The sequence below is a fragment of the Pterocles gutturalis genome, unplaced genomic scaffold, assembly GCF_000699245.1.
Source record: "Pterocles gutturalis isolate BGI_N339 unplaced genomic scaffold, ASM69924v1 scaffold7586, whole genome shotgun sequence".
Classification (NCBI taxonomy): Eukaryota; Metazoa; Chordata; class Aves; order Pterocliformes; family Pteroclidae; genus Pterocles; species Pterocles gutturalis.
Window position 1 is genome coordinate 619 of NW_010097703.1, and position 17,050 is coordinate 17,668.

Here is a 17,050-nt window from a genome sequence, read left to right on the forward strand (position 1 = left end):
CTGTGCCTGTACCCACCTGTCCCCGCCTGTCCCTGTCCCCGCCTATGCCTGTCCCCGCCTGTCCCCTGCCTGACCACAGAGGCCCCTTGCAGGCCCAGACCAGGCGCCGCTGGCCACAGCCCACCCGAGCCCAGCCTGGCCACCCCGGCACAGCCACGGACAGGCTGTGTGACACAGGTGTGTGTGACAACGGCACCGGGACAGGGCTCACCACAGCGGGGCTGTGACACGGCTCCACGGGACAGGCCTCTCCGTCCGCAGGCTGCCCAGAGCACGCACAGTCCGTCAGAATTTGGTGTTGACAGAGAAGGAGAAGACTGGCATCCTTGGTGTGACGGGTGTGATTTCAGCACGGCCGCTGGCTGTTCAGGTACGAGCCCTGTTGCGTTACAGCCGGGATGATCCTGTGCAGAACCACAGCAGAACCCAGAGCAGTGTCAGATTTCTGGGCCTGACCCTGAGCGAGACGTTCCCTCAGCTGGCCAGGTGGAAGTACGGAAAGGAGCGCGGTATCTTAAATCCTGCCCTCCTCAGCATGGAAACGCTCTGGTCCAGGTTACAGCGAGGCAGCTGCTTCCGCTGAGGATGCCCGTGCCGGAATCTTATCCTGGTGCTGTTCACTAGATTGCTGCACAGAAAAAACAAGAAGAGGTCACTCCTCTGCCGAAGCTGACGTGGTTATTGCCACTGATATTTTCATACGCTGCACTAATGGCTATAAGAGGCATCCAGCACGTGCGAGGTGTGGATCCAGTGCCGCTCTCAGGGTGAAGCGTTCACTGAGACACCCTGCCTCTCAGACAAGTGGCCATCAGGTCACAGGATATTTCAGGGTGGGATGGAAGGGAAACAACAGTGCTCTCTTGCTCCATCCCATGTCATTGCATTGAAAAGGATTCAAGACGCCTTGTGCCAGGGAGTAAGAGAAAGAAAGAAAGAAATTGAGCCTGTCCGTCTGTCTGTCTGTCTGTCTGTAGGGCATTACCGGGGGGGACCATTCTACTCTGCTCTGGTATGTGCACGTATCTCACGATTTCATGTGCACTTACTGAAGCACCCTCAGTGACAATTGCCTGTCTGTGGTTCAGTTTTGAGGCTTATGAATTATGCAGGGTTTTATCCCTTTAATGGGTATGTCGACTTCATGTCATTCTAGGTTCTTAATCGAGATGGAGCATATGCCCTCTGAGGCTTCATTAATCTTACATATAATCTCATCAAAAAGATATTACAATACCAAAAAAGTTTCAATTCTGAGAGTTCCAGCACATCACTCAAACAGAAGTCTCTCCTGATAACACCGCTTTCCTCTGAGCGTGCTTGATGGGTTTCATGAGTTGGCTGCTTGTTCTGTAGGGGCACTTTGGCACATGCATTATGCATCAGCTTGTCCTTGCTTTGCTGCATCTGTCAGCACACCGGCTGATAAGCATTCGTAATCATTTGCCGCATCATCTATATCATCTGGTTTCTACCTAATTAAGTAAAATCTAGATTGTTGTATAACTGCAGTGAAAACATTTTACTGAATAATCCTCATTTACAGATATTTGCCATTTCTCCATTAACAAGCTCTTAAGTCATTGAGGGGATTCATTGGTTTTCACAGCGATGATTATACTCTGCTGGCACTCCTGTCTTGACCACCTAAACCTATATGTAATCCTGCTAAAATCTATTGATTAATGAGATTTATTTTGCATAATTATGCAACTATTTTTTAATTTGTTATAGACTTCGTTATATCACTGTTTCTATGGATTTGCCTGGTATGTACCTGATGGCAAACAGGCTCTTGCTGTCTGAATCATTTCACGTGCTCTTTGTTTAAACAAGAACATTGCAGTCATTCTGGAACTTGCACAGCTCCAAGATGAATTAAAGGTTAACACGAGTGGTCCAAAGAGCCCCTGGGCACAAAGATCCCCTTTCTGAAATGTAAAACTCACAGTCCTAGCAGCTGCAGGTTAATATCCTCTCTAACCACTAAGGGAAAAGAGAATAATTAGTTATCAGAGCTTTTTCCTAAATGCAGATCAAAATATTTATTGAACACTTTTTGTGTCTCATTAAAGAAAACCTCATAAGCTAATAGCAGTTTTATACTATTTCAAGATTTTTTTTTTGTTCTTGATGTGTTTAAGGAGTAGCTTTTATTCTTTAATAATTTACAGAATAATTTTTTACTGTCCTTAAACCTGTTGACTGTTGCTGTTTGTTGGTGCCTTTGTTCACCTTTTTGCGTGCATTTACTTGCCGATAGCCTGTATTCATTATTACCGCTTCTCAGGGTTTCCTTGGCTTTACTCCCTGCTCCGCTGTGAACAACCACGGACAAAGCAGTTGTCTTCACAGCTGCAGGGCTTACCCACCCCGTAAGGCGTTCTTCACTTAAACTCATTGTGCACAGTTTTTTGGGGTTTTTTCCTCCCACTTGGAGTGAGGTTGGACACAAGTTTTGCTGATTCTGATATTAGAAAAAAGATGGAGATTATCCTCCATATCCGTTAACCCGTGGTTTTGGTACTGTCTCTCATTTACACTTTTTTGGGCACGGGTGTTATTTAACAGTTTAACTGGAGCGAATTAGGCACACAGGATAGCATGCAACTGCAGAACGTCACCAGCACGCAGAAGCCCCTCAATACGGCAAAGTTTTATTTCTGCCCCTGTATTGCTGTTTCTGAAAAATTTATGTCTTCTTGCACTGAGCAAAACGTACATCACTGTTAGCAACTAGCTCTGACAGTTGATAAATCCTGTTTTATTGAGCAATAACTTCATGTCGTATCACCTGGGAGAACTAACAGCTTTCGCTCGTGCATCCTGAATTATGGTGCAATCCCTCAGGCAAGGCCCTCTGTCCGTTTACGTGTTTAAATGAAGATGAGATCTTATCGCAGCAAGCAGTTAGACTGCACAGAATTCTTCGGTTGTCCAGGCTGGTCCCAGCGCAGCGTCGCTGCCAGGGGCTGTCAGAGAGGCGGGCGGTTTACACCGCATGTCAGATGCTGTACAGAGAGCTGCATATAAATCATATGGGTATTGCTGAGCAGAGAATAATTAAGACACCACCATTAGGACAAAAATAAATCCATTTGGTTGATGAAGAGCAGAGCTGATGAGGGATCCGTTTACTAAAGCAGGTTAGAAAATGCATAGTTCTGTACAGTGTCAAGAATTAGAGAACGCCTTCAAATTTAGGAAAACTCTGTCTTTTTCAGAATCAAAGCTCATTTTTCTCTCTGAAACCAATGCAAATCAAAGACTCAACTTTTCCAGATTTCTGACTGCGGGGTGGGTTTTGTTTCCTTGTTTGAGAAGGCACTGGGGACCTGCAGAGCTCGGGAGTATGAAGCCTCATCACAGAAAATACAGACAAGACAGATATTTTCCCGGATTCAGTGAAGTAATTTAGTAAACTCTCCTGTAAATTGTAAAGCTCCAGAACAGACACTGATTAAAGTGATATGTGGCAGTTTTTCATTTTCCAGTGAAATTATATCAGGTTACTAGTCAAAGCAAGATACTTACACATATGTACATGAGACAGATATATATATATAAAACATTTTCACCAGTTCTGAAGCGTTAGCCTCTGTTTTGAAATTCAGTTTGGTTTGCTTTCCCTGACAAACACCCTAGAAACACAGAGCTTTTTTCTGAAGATACTTTAATCAAATAGAAACACATTTCTTGCTCTTCTCAAGACTTACAGAAAGTCTTACTCCAAAGTGCCGGAGGCTGGAGGAAATACAGCAGCTTCTCTCCTTGGTAAGCATAAAAGAGTTATTTGTCTCAGCCAAACGTACCCCACAGATCCCAGGAACGCGTCCTGGCCTGGGTTCTGACCAGAGCCCGGCTATGTAAACCCAGGTCGCTCAGGTTCTACTGCACCCGCTGGGGACTGGCACAGGTGCAGGAAGAGAGGGTTTATTCCAGTTGGTACCGAGAGGTATGTGCAATTATACAAACACTTTTCTGGGCACAAGCAGGCTTCTATCGTTACAGACTGCTGCTATGACCAAGACCAAGATACGTTTTTAAAGCATTTTCTATATCCTTAGAAACAGCAGTGGGTGCTTTGTGCAGATATGTTTAGATTTAGGGATGCAAAGATTTTAGGCAGGGTCTTGGTTCATGATGAAGGAAGAAAAACAATTTTTTAACAGGAAGATGCTGGCTGTTGTGCTTAAGATGGGAAAGGGAAATGGGGAGAGGGGGAACAAACATCACATTCAAGGTCTGAGGACGAGTGCATGCCTCTAAACTGCGGAGCCAAACCAGGAGGGGTTCGCCCCGGGCTCAGGGCTGAGTGGTTTCTTCTGTTTCGAACACGTGAGGCACAGGAAGGACACAAGACCTGACAGTACTCTCCTCCTGTTTGCCTCTCGCTGCTTCTCTGCTTAACTGTTTCACAGAAACAATCAAATTTTCTTAACGATTGTGGGGACGTCTCTCCAAACAGCAACAGCTGAGCCTTACGCATGCAGAGATGTGCAGTGGTGCTGCTGGATGAAGGGTGGATGTTTGAAAAGAAACACACAAAAAGAGGTCGAGGAGAAACATGTCCTGGCCACGCGCTCTGTTTGGGTGCCTGAGAGACCCATGGTCTCCCGGGGCACTGCAGCAAGAGCCCCCTCTCTTCCCACAGTACCCCCGGGCTGCTCTGACACATCTCTGCGTCCTTTGGCACAGCTCTGCGACATGGGAAGCACAGCCACCTCCAGGCACAGCATTCCCAGCATCTCCAGCCAGCTCTGGGAATCAGACCTGCTCTTTGGCTGAAAATACTTTCTGTTGGAGCTTCTGGCATTACAGACTTTTTGAGGCTCCCCATGTTCTTGAACATTAGGAGATACTGCTGGGCAACCTTAGCGCTGCATTCCCTGAGGCTTTTCTCAGTGCAGAGAGCTAATCCCCGGTGTCCGACACTCTGAACGACAGAGGTCAGTTCTGCACCATTCACAAGTAGGATTCATGAGTAGGCAGTATTTTATTGCTGCATCGTGCCGGCCTTTTTTGGGCTATGACAGTTACTTGTCTCATATGGGGTCTCGAGGAGTGGGGACTGTCTCAGTGTTTGGTATGGTCACTTGGCCACTGTGGGGACAGGAGTGGGAGCCCCAAGTCCTGCTGTCCGCCAGCTGCTGGAGGTCACTTCTCTGCTGGAGATGGATCCCACGCAGCGGAGCCGTAGGGACGGACCGTGCTCATCCCACACCGTATCACACAGCTCATCCGTGGGCTAGGCATGGCTGTGCTGCTAACATTTTTATCTGCTCCAGTTGCATCTGTAAGAGTATATCTGCCATGCATTTTCTTTAGATGAACCGTTCTGTTTTCTGACCATATGCATTTTCTCTTGTCTTTGTGCAGGTTTATCTTAGAGTATGGACCACGTTTGCTTTGGAGAAAGCTGTAGGACACTATTTCATTACTGTCTGACACATCTCAGGTTGCTTTCAAGTGAATGGGAAAGAGAGCATCTCACTCATTGCTGTTATTTGTTGCAGATGGATAACTGGACATCTGATACCCACGTTCAGAAGCCATGAATTCAAAAAAATTGCTCTCAGAAACACAGAGAACATTTCCTGCTACTACAGTGCGCTGCCAGCAGCCATCACGGATTCTCGTTGTGGATGTCACATCGCCTTCCTGGACCAACACCTGCTCTGTGCTCTCTGAAGCTCTGGAGAACACACTCTGCCTGGCGTGCAGTTTGACAGGCCCCTGCCGCGTTCCCCTCCTGAGCCTCTACGTGGTGGAGAGTCAGCAGGAGTGTCTGCTTCCCTTCACGGTACGTGTGAAATTATGTCTCTTGGGATCTAACAAACGTGAACGCAGTCCATGGTTGCAGTTCAGTAAAGGAAGTTATTATGTACTACAAATTTATATCTAAAAATTAATCATATTCAAAGAGCATAGTTTCATAGGCTTCATGGAAGAGATTAACTTTATGAAAGAACAAGGTTTAAAAGGAAGAGCATCCCATTTTTCTTCTGTGAAGTTGCTCATGTGCATAAATTAGGTTTTGTGCTGCTCCCTTCTAAAACATCCAGTGTACCTCTCCCTTTCCCATGCTGCCTTCTGCACTGTCTGTACTGCTTCTCTGTCAAAATTATCAAACACAACTCTACAGCTGCAATAATTTGGATGGGGAAATGGTCTGTACATTACACAAATATTACCACTTCGGGAGGGGTTCCAGATATTTAAGTGGAAAGGATCATAATTCAAAATAGTTTTTAGCAAATTTGAGAAATAACCTGAAATCATAGGGTCATGGAATCACTTAGGTTGGAAAAGAGCGTTAAGATCACCAGGTCCAACTGCAAACCTAACACAGCCGAGTCCACCACTAAACACGTCCCTAAGTGCCATGTCTACATGTCTTTTAAACGTATATATCTAGGTCAGTAAGAACAAGTATTTCACTCATCTAAGGATATGCAGCAGAACAAATAGAGATGGAGAATGACTCTGCAATAAAATTTGGGGATTACAAAGCATCCTAGAGTTCACAAGAATCCATGCAGTCATACTATTATAAACAGTCATACAGAGCACTCGTTTGTGCAGTGTGGTGTAAACACACAGTGTGAACCCCTCCACTTCAGTCACTCACATTCTGAAATAGTTTGTCAAGCTTTCACATCTCAGGAAAAGTAAAGGCCAACTGGGAAAAAAAATCATAGCCAATGTGATCTGCAAGAAGACTGTGGCTAATGGTGTGTTTGCTTTTAGAATAAGTTATAGATAACGCAACAAGGATAACTAAGGGGATACCAAAGAAACATTTTCTGGAGATGCTGGGAAATCACTCTGATTAGGGGCTTTGAAAACAGAGATGCGTTTTGTGCCCTAGGATGAATTTACATATAATTCATCCTGGCCTGTCACTGCAGGATGGGCTAGGTAATCTGTTTCACAGCTGGTTCCAGGCCTGGTTTTGAGTTATGTCCAAGTTAATTTGCAAGTGTTTGGGGCCAAACACCTGCTTTTTGCTAGGTATGTCCTAACACTGATCCCCCGTGTGCTGGCTGACAGCAGCCTCAGCTCTCTCTTGCTAACTGTGGCTCACCAGAGCACAACTGCGCTTGGCACAGTTCCTCTACTTGCCCCATCGTATGAATCTTCTGCTCACGACAGGCTGTCTTTTTCATTTAAACAACTCCTCATTTTGATAATCACAGTTTTTAAAGACAGAGGAACCCCTAGATCATTGTTTGGCTTCCTTCATAGCACAGGCTATTATATTTCACTACAGTGCCCCTATATCGTTAAAGCACTTCCTCCAGAAAGACATCTAGTTTTGATCTGAAGATATTACAAGATGGAAAATCAAGTACTTCTGTTGGTAATTTCTTCCAGTGGTCATTGTCATTGTGAAACTTGCATCTGGTTTCTAATCTGCATTTTTGGCTTTAGCTTCCAGGGATTTGTTACTAATTTCCCACTTTTGACTACACTGAAGAACCTACTTGTATTTTATACTTTCTTCCTCTAAACATAACAAGGTCCCTCCTCCATCTTCTTGCTGGTAAATGAAAGAGAACCAAGTATAAGTCTAACTATGAGGCATTTTTACAGGACCTGAATAACTTCCAGGCCCTTCTGTGTATTCACTCTTCTGGTTTTTTGATGCTCCATTCAAATACTGGACTCAGCAGTGCTGTACAGAGAGATGAAAAATGCCACCTCCTTCTGCTTGCATGACTGGTAATCACATCAACCCTTTTGCCATCATATCGCGTTTCTCTGGGACTTGTCCAAGACAGCGATGTTCGCCCGCAGAGACCCGACCCGGCCGATAGGCACGACTGTGGTGCGAGCCCCACTCCCCTTCTCCCCAGCTCTGCCTGGATGCTCTGCCCAGTGAGCCACCTCTTTATTTCAGACATCTGCTGTTGTACTGAAGGTGGTTTTTCTGAACTGTTCTTTCTCTGTTAGGAACAGTAAAGTATAGCAAAGTGACTACCTCCTTCAGTGGACCTAATTTCACTGATAATGATGCCTGCTCCTCTGCAGCTTCTGGAATCAGAAGCAGATTTACATCTCTGTCTGATAAACACCTGCTCTGTCTCAGCCTTCTTCAGAAATACCAGGGCTCTGTTGCTTTTTCAGCACTCCTGAATCTGTCCCTTTGTCTCACCAGGGCTCTTTATCACACTGACTTTCTGATCCCGCTAGAAAACAACTTGATACTTCTCAGCGAGGAGACAAGGCAGAGCTATGTTAAACATTGCTCATCAGACAAATCGTACGAAGTTGGGAAAGCCCCAGAGCTGAAAACAGAGATCAGGAGAGTACGCGGGGAAGCGTCACCCTTACAGTGACCCTTTTCTTAGTCTTTCCTGGGCACTTGTTTGTGGTCTCTGCGCCTACTGGTCTCCCCTGTTGGCTTAACCTTAAAGCCCAAAGAGCTTCCCTGGAAAGGGCAGGGGGATGACAAAGAAAAGGAAACCGGAAAGAAAGTTAATAACTTTTCTTTGGTTATTTGATGCAGGACAACAGATGGTGACAAGAGGGGAAGTGAGCATTAAAGCATCAAAAAATTTCAACGTGGGGCTGAGTAAGGACTCTGAGCAGAGCACCTCCAGCTGATGGGCCCTGTTTGGGATGGGCAGCCATCCCCCACAGCTCCCAGAGCCTCCCTGACAAAAAGGGATGAAAAAGAAACAAGGGGAAAAGACAGTAACTACAGGGACTAGCAACTTGAGAAAGTGAAGTGTGTGAGGGTGCGACATGCGGAAGGAGCCAGACAGGGCAGTGAGAGCAGTGCCTGCCCCAGCTCGGGGCCAGCTTTGAGCTCATGTTTTGGAAGCTTTTCTCTGGAAGCAGTGTAGTGTTGCAGATTAAAATGTTGGAGCAAGTCCAGAGGAGAGCTGTGAAGATGGTCCAAGGGCTGGAACACCTCCTTTACAAGGACAGGCTGAGAGAGTTGGGGGTGTGCAGCCTGGAGAAGAGAAGGCTCCAGGGAGACCTTCCAGCACCTTCCAGTGCTGAAAGGGGGCTACAGGAGAGATGGGGGGGCTCTGGATCAGGGGGGGCAGGGACAGGACGAGGGGGAACGGTTTGAAGCTGGAAGAGGGAAGATTTAGATCAGATATTAGGAATAAATTCTTTACTGTGCGGGGGGTGAGGCAGTGGCCCAGGGTGCCCAGAGCAGCTGTGGATGCCCCATCCCTGGAGGGGTTCAAGGCCAGGCTGGATGAGGCTTTGGCCAACCTGGGCTATTGGGAGGTGTCCCGGCCCATGGCAGGGGGTGGCACTGGGTGGGCTGGAAGGTCCCTTCCAACCCAAACCATCCTGTGATTCTATAATGAGACCAGCTGTCCTCAGGGCAGCCATTGTACAGTGGTAGCTGCTGCCTGAAGAAATAAAACATTTCTACAAATGACAGCTATAGAATAATTTTTCCTTTCTAACAGTTGCTCTAGTAGCTCATCTTTGAAGCAGGAGTGTCCACAGACCTTCCATCAGTGTTTGCTTTTTTGATAATCTTTATTGTGGTGAATGTCCTAAAAGAGCAGCACAGGAGTATGAGAAACACCCTCCAGAGTCAGGGCAGCAGTCCCTCTGCCCCGTCTCAAAAGGAAAGGCTGTTCTGGGGGAATGCCTCAGCCCAATCACTTACTGCACTTCATTCTCCTCACACTGCCCCAGTTCCACAGCTGTTGTATTAAGCATGACAGTGGATACATATGAGACTCTTCCTCTTGGTATCTGCCTCTGGACTTGTTACCCATGAGCTTGTGGAACCCCTTTCTGAACCTGCTGACACAGTCTGACTCCAAACCCTCCTGAACACAGGTTCCAGCAGTCCGCAGCCTGAGGAGTAAAGGAGTATGGATATGGCAAGGTGACCACAGCCTGGGGACATCACACTGCCTCAGCGCTCCCATTTATGTCTCAAGTTCTGCCCCTGTGTTGTGCAGGGCCAGAGGAGAGGGACATGCTCAACCACTGCACTGTGGCTATCAGCAGGCAGACAGCTGAACACCTGAGGAGCCGTTGTGTGTGCTGTTCCTAGCACAACTATCAGCTGGTTTTGACTCATATCACTCTTCACTGCTTTATGACTCGGCTCCTGCCCCGAGTCTTATCCCACTGCTGTGAATTCAAAAGCCTCCTTCCACATGATGGAAAAATATTTCATATTATCAGTTTGACCTTTCCAGTCCTTGAGTTTCATTGAATACTGTTTTGCAGCAAGTGAGAGAAAACTTTGCACGAATTCAAGCCTGCCTTTTGGAGCTCCGTTCGCTGCCAAGAGAAGGCTCTTTCCCACAGGGGGGAAGCGGAGTGGTACAAGCTGTGCAGGATGGACTGCAGCAGTTCAAACAGTACAGCAGACACACAGCAGCAGGAGGCTCAACAAACAGTTCTGTTGAGGTAAGAAAATGTGGGGAAGGTAGTGGGACCCATCCACCAGACTTGTCACTTGTCAGCACATTAAGATGATAGTCTCTGTGGTATCTGAGGTCCATGAATTAAGAAAACGAGCCCTCCAAAAAAACCCCTGTGGCAATCTCTGAATGGTCATGGAAATGAGAGATTCAGGTTTGAGTTGCCTATGGAGACTGACTGACTTTACAGTGTAGAAAAATGAATTTAATTTCCAGGCTTTTAATACTGGATGTTTTTTCAGCTTCATTTTTATTACTTTCCTAGAACTGTGTCTGTCCTGGTTCTACCCCTGGCTAGCAAAACACCACAACAATCGCTCACTTGCCCTCCCCCCTCCCAGGGATACGTCAGAGAATTAAAGCAGTAAAGGAAAAAAAGACTTGTGGGTTTAGTTTAACAACTAAACTACAATAATATTAAGAATAATAATTATGATAATAGTAGTAATATATATAAATGAGTGATACGCACTGATACTGCTCACCAACCGAAAACCAAGGCTCAGCCCATTCCCAGCTAATGATCCCAGAGCAGGGAGGGGGAGTCCCAAAACCTCAATCCTGGAACGGAGATAAGAGCCTGAGTGTCCAAGACCAAGAGCTCACCAAGAGAGTGAGAACCCCAAGAGAGCCAGCTCCAGGAATGTCCTGGTGCAAGAGAGAGCCCTTCCAGACAGAACCTCGTCTGTATACTGGCCATGCTGTGCATGCTATGGAACAGAGCAGTGCCCAGTTTGGGTCTCAGTCCCAAACCTGAGGTGAAATCCTGGGCTGGTCACTGGGGCTGTGCTCCCTCCCAGCTCCTCCTGCCCCTGCAGACACGGGCACAGCAGAGAAGCTGGAAAGTCCTCGACTGTCCTGGCAGCAACTATAAACAGTGTGTGATCAGCTTCTCCTCAGCACAAACCCAAACCACAGCCTCTTAATAGCTCCTGTGAGGACCGTTACCTCTGTCCCAGCCCCCACTAAGACAGCGTCAAAGGCAAAGACATTCACAGGACTCAGGACATTATTTTCCTTTCAGCCTACAGTTACATTCTGTGGCTATAGTATCTGGAATGTTCACCGAAGCTGCTGACAACGCATGGGAACATACGTACAAATGTAGAAAGCAGAACGAGGTTCACAGGAAGAAATATTTTTTTTTAAGTATATCAACTGATGTGAAAGGACAGGCAGTTACTAAGAGGGGAAGAACTTGGAAGTGGTGTTTTCTTCTGGACATGAGGAAATATCAGCGCCAAACTATCTTTCATTTCAGATTTCACAGGCTCAGGGTCCACCTGGTTTTGGAGCTTTGTCAGTACTAAAAAGGAGTCCAGACTCCCATGAGTGAGATTTCCCCAGTCCTTCTACTTTATTTAGATCCTTAAACCCTTCCAGAATCATGCTGTGATTAGGGAGACTCTCCCAGCTGTAATTAACACTCACTCCTAGTGCCTATCCAGGAAGCCCTTCTCCTGATTTGCTGGCTCCCTGTGTTTTCTTAGGGCCTCGAGGTGTTTTTCCTGACCGTTTCAAATGTGTTTTGTGCTTTAACTTCAAAGCTGAGGGTTGGAACAAAGGGAGTACACTCTTGAGACAAGACCTTTTTTGACACACAGCAAAATCCAGGACATCTTCTAGCAGAGTTGAAGAAAGGGGATAGCTACATTCAAAATTAAGTTCTCCATTAATATAGGGAGTTTATACTCCACTAAGTGATCCTTGCTCCTCTAGATTATGCAAATATATTACACTTTTCACTGCAAGGGATGTAAGGCACCTGCTGCAGTGATGGCTGTGTTATTACATATTTATTTGAAAGTGTTGATGACCATTTTTACAGTCTGCTTTCATTTGCTCATAGGAACCGTGTACATAGATGCAATACTAATTCCTCCTCCTCTGACAATTTACAGGCTTGTATTTGGTCTTGTATACTTGGATCAGCCTGGAAAATGGGGTGTCCTCCACTCTTCCGGAATTTATCTGACCACATAGCACTTTGTTTATAGATTTGATAGGTAACCACATGCTTGTCTTCCTGGTACCAGAAAATAGCAAGTTCCCGTGGTTTGTTACACTATCCTTGGCCCTGCAAAGGTCCTGGATCTGCATACTTGGTCCCATCTAAAGACCCCAGGGGACAGTCTTTATAAAAATCCTCAGGGTGATCTGAGAAGATGTAGAGCTGTTGTGCCTAGCTGGAACAGCATCTGACCAACATTGGCATGATTAATTCCAGTATACCCAGACCAGAGAATGATGTAGTAGATTTTTCTACTAAAACAAAACACAAGCAGCAAAGCCACAACACTTGAACAAACAAACAAAAACTCACTCTCAAATACACATGGATTCTAACTGGAAATATTTCTTAGGGAGGACAAGAACTGTGTAACCCAGGAGATGTGGCCATTCTTCAGAAACTTCACGCAGCCAATTGTACTTACATTGCTGCACGGAGAATCTCTGCCAGAAAATAACCTCGTACAGTACCAGAGAGCCCTTGCAGAGGGTCAGCTGAACAGGCAGGAGGAGCTCGTTGCCATCCTTGTAACCTAGAAGCCTCTCACTGACAGCTGAGCATACAGTCCCCTTCCCTTCACCACATTCAAAATAATGTCCACACTGGAGACTCTGAATTTTCCTGGTTTCCATACAACAGCAAACACCGCGGGCATCGGTCACACTTGCCCTCTCTAGCCTTCCCTCGGAGTTGCTCCATGCTAACTATAGTTCGATCCCCGTTTCTGCTGCCTGGCTTCCCTTTGAGCTGTTTGCAGCAGGTATCAAACATTCCTTCCAAGAATGCGTGCCTTATAAAGCAAAGGGAAAAAAATTAAATTAAGAGTGGCTTTTCTGTGGCATCATTAGTGGGTGCAATTTATAGCGATCCTATTCCGTTTGAAAAATACCCAAAATAAAACTAGAGAGTTTAAAGGTCCCTGCCAATCCTAACTATTCTGTGATTAGAAAACACATTAGAAGTATTTCTGCATTGAACTATTAAGGCATGGACTTAAGTATGTCCACTATTATATGAAAATAAGCCCTGCTTTATCGAATTTTTGGAACTCTCTAGTTCCATCTGTTTTTCCATGGGATGAATGTCTGGTTCTACCAACACAATTTCTCTTTCAAGAGCTTCACACCCGAGTTAAGTGCCCTCATAAATCAGTTGATTCCAGTATTTTGCAGTAAGATTTAACATAAGACTCATCTGTAGTGTTTGTTATTCATCAAAATTTAGTGCTTTAGATGCCGTTTGGGGTATCAATGCCTGATCGCCAAACTGACATCTCAGTGGGCACGCTACTGAGACAGAGCAGCAGGTGGTGCTGGCAGGAACAGCAAACGACAGGCGCATAGTTACAGTCAGTGAACCACCGAGGAGTAAATGCTTGGGAGCAGGATCACTGCATGTGAAATCCTGCAGCCGAGGGAAGATGCTCAGCAGAGGGAGTGCGCAGAGGGCAGGAGGAGAGGCAGCCAGCGAGGGGCCAGACCCGCACCTAGTTAACAGTTAAACCACAAGGAGGAAAGAATATTCCCAACTGACTAGTAAGCATAGGAGGCAGACTTTGTTACAACCTGCAGTCATTTAAAGCCCAAATATTTGTTACAAGTATTGAAAATGCTTACTCTTTTGAGATCCTGCTTCGGAGGAGAAACACTGCCAGCATCAGTGACGCTAAGCCTCAGCAAGAATTTCAGGGCAGGAAACGTGGCCAATCTGTAATAGGATGAAAAGTATTTTTCAAGTCACCAGTAGCCCATTTTCTGTCAGATCAGGAAGTACAACCGCATTAAGGGATTATATCTCAAAGCTGCGGTGGTATAAAGGGAAGTCACAGCAGCTACCCCAGTTTTTGTATGTGGTAAGGCCAGCATGTGCTCCTGTGACTCAGGTTGTGAAAAGGGTAAACTGGAGGTGATGGGCTACAGATGTAACGCAGCCATGCTTTTGATGAAATTAAGGTGCATCAGTGCAGCAAATGCTCTGTCTATAGCTCTGCAAAAGATAATTACACCTTCTAGACAGCTCAGCTAGCCCCAGCTGAAGAACAGTCTCTGTTAGACATTTTCATTAGCTCCTAAAAGCTCACTCCCAGTAACTCAGAGGCAAACACCAGGGATCAGTTTGTTTGGAGAGGGTCCTTTGTTAGGGAAATGAGGCTTGATCTGACTTCAGCAAAGCTACCCAGCTCCATGCCTCGAGGCCCAACCAGTTGTGAGGCTGAGCAGGCAGATGCACACAGAGCACACACACACACATATATATATATATGTACACACACGCACAGATGGTCACACCCATCATGGACACTCAGAGCGCTCACACGAACACAGACTGCGCCAGTGGCCTCAGGCTGCTCCCTCTCCATCTGAGCAGGATGGAGATCCACTAGCAGGAATATATACATACACACGCACGTATCTTTCTGCATATGTACCATGTGCACCCCTCCAGCAGCTGCGCTCAGACGCTCAGCCTGCCCAGTTGCTGCTCCTGGATCCCAGTCTCCCCAGCTGCTGGCATCTGGTTGCAGGAGCTGCTGGCATTCTGCCTGCCACTGTGCCCCTGTTCTTCGTGAGTGTGTAGATGAGCCTCCATCACAAAACCTAAAGGTTTTTGTGACATTAAGGTGTCCTAGTGCAGGAAATGCCCTAGCTATAGCTGAAAAAAAAAAATGTAATAGTATCTCTAGATGGTTCTGCTGCCTCCAACTCACAAACAGTTCCTGTTATGTACTTTGTCAGTCCATACAGGAGATCATAATTCCTTCATTGACAATATCTCATAGATAAATACTAAAGACAGATCTGGATGGAGAAGGCATACTCCCTCCCCCCTGCCCCCAATCCCTAACCCTTGAACTGTCACTCTGTTGGCGTTATTTAATATCTTTGTAGTAGAACTCATCTGTGAAGGTCTACTGTTAAGTTTCCCCAAATGCTCCCATGCAGGACGTTTGGGAGCAGCCCTACCTAAAATACACCTCATCCTGAATCTGCTGTTATTAACTAGTCCTTGGGAGCAATGAGCAGGTGTGCCAAGAAGACTCGGTACTTCACCATCACTAAATAGTAGGCAGGGTCAGAACTGGTAGCTTCCTCACCAAACCACTCTTTCTGGGTCGAAGCTGGAGTCAAACATGCCTGACATGATCCAGAAACTGTTGCTGATTGTCAGTGATGAAGAAACTCTTTGCAGTCACTTACTTAGTGTTACACCAAAGCTGGGAGGTGAGAATCACACCTACTGTTGCTCTCTTAAGAGACATCTTCAGGATAGACTATATACTTCTTTAAAAAAAAAGAAAAATCCCATTCAGCCTTCAAGTGAGAAGGCCAAATTTAGTCTACTTGAGCTATAATTGATGCAGAAATGGGAAATGGCACTGTCCCTCAGAAAGCCTGAGGCAGAGTCCCTCCTATACACAGACTCACTGACCCTAAGTGCAAAGGATGGAATATGACAGTGGGGGATTGTTCCACCTTCTTCCAGCAACACCCTGTTGGTGTTCCTACAGTGAACCTCTCAATCCATTTCATATTGGCTTAAACATAAGCCAAAGCTCAAAATAAAAGGCCTTTAAATCTGTTTTTCAATAGATGAGGTATTTCAGTGACATTTCTCTCCTTTCTCCGCAGTGGGATCTGTGCTGTTCAAACAGACCAGGCATCATCGCCTGCCAAGGGAGGATTAGGGTAGAGGCAGCTCTTGCACACTCTGGTTTGTGTTTCAGATCACAATTCTGACTAGTCAGTCAAGCAAAGAAATGGTAAAGCAGCTGGAAAACAAGTTAAAAGATGTAGACCTCATGAGTCTGCGAAGAATGCAAGTCATTGAGGTTTTGAAGAGAGAGCTTCTGGAGCCTGAGGACGTGGAACAGTGTGTGCCAGCAGAGGAGCCCAGCAGTGCCGGTGAGTGTAAGACGGGCAGGACACCCAGGGAAGCTATGGCTTTGGGTGGCAGGACAACCATAAGCTCTTGCTTTGGTCTGATACATGCCACAGCCCTTTGTGCCATTTAGTGTCACTCACTTTAGTAGGAACTACTGTGCCTTGAGGAACAGCAAAGCTTGTACCACAGCACTCCTCTGGGGCTTTGTCACATTTGGGCACAATCAGCATACAGACTTCATGGATTACTGCACCTCCTGGTATATACAAAATTGATTACACGTGCAACACAGCTTTACTGAGGGATTAAAGAGAAAAATGCACTGAGCTCACAGGAGCAGCATCCTCAGACACTGCTGGACACCACCCTGGGCAATGGACTGGCTGATCAAAGGGCTTGGTGCAGGCAGAGGCACCCAGAACCCTTGAAACAAGTAGTCAGGGAGGGAGAAGCAGGCAGGCCATTTACATACAGCTTCAGTGATCCTGGAGAGATACCCCCCCTCCCACTCAAGATCTTGTCCTTTTACAAGATGCTCAGTTTCTAGATGACTCTTAGCCTTTAGTCCTTTCCCCCAGACTACATACTGCACAATGCTGGACAAAGTTACTTTGGCAGACATAGCCAGGTACTTACCCTGTTAGTTAGATGCTTTTTGTCACTGACACTGCTCTTGCTTTGCTACTACTGCTTTTCTCTATGCTTAGGGCAAATTTTCTTGAGGTTGTACTTCTTCAGTAAC

General features: G+C 46.1%; 1 protein-coding gene across 1 annotated transcript in view; it reads left to right on the top strand.

The window, feature by feature from the left end:
* Positions 1-5,515: 5,515 nt before the first annotated feature.
* Positions 5,516-17,050, top strand: part of M1AP (meiosis 1 associated protein) — an 18,436-nt gene continuing 6,901 nt past the window's right edge. The window contains exons 1-3 of the mRNA XM_010084066.1: positions 5,516-5,803; positions 10,219-10,401; positions 16,151-16,328. Coding sequence (XP_010082368.1) covers positions 5,555-5,803; positions 10,219-10,401; positions 16,151-16,328 — 610 coding nt within the window. The 5' untranslated portion in view covers positions 5,516-5,554. The remainder of the gene's footprint in view (positions 5,804-10,218; positions 10,402-16,150; positions 16,329-17,050) is intronic.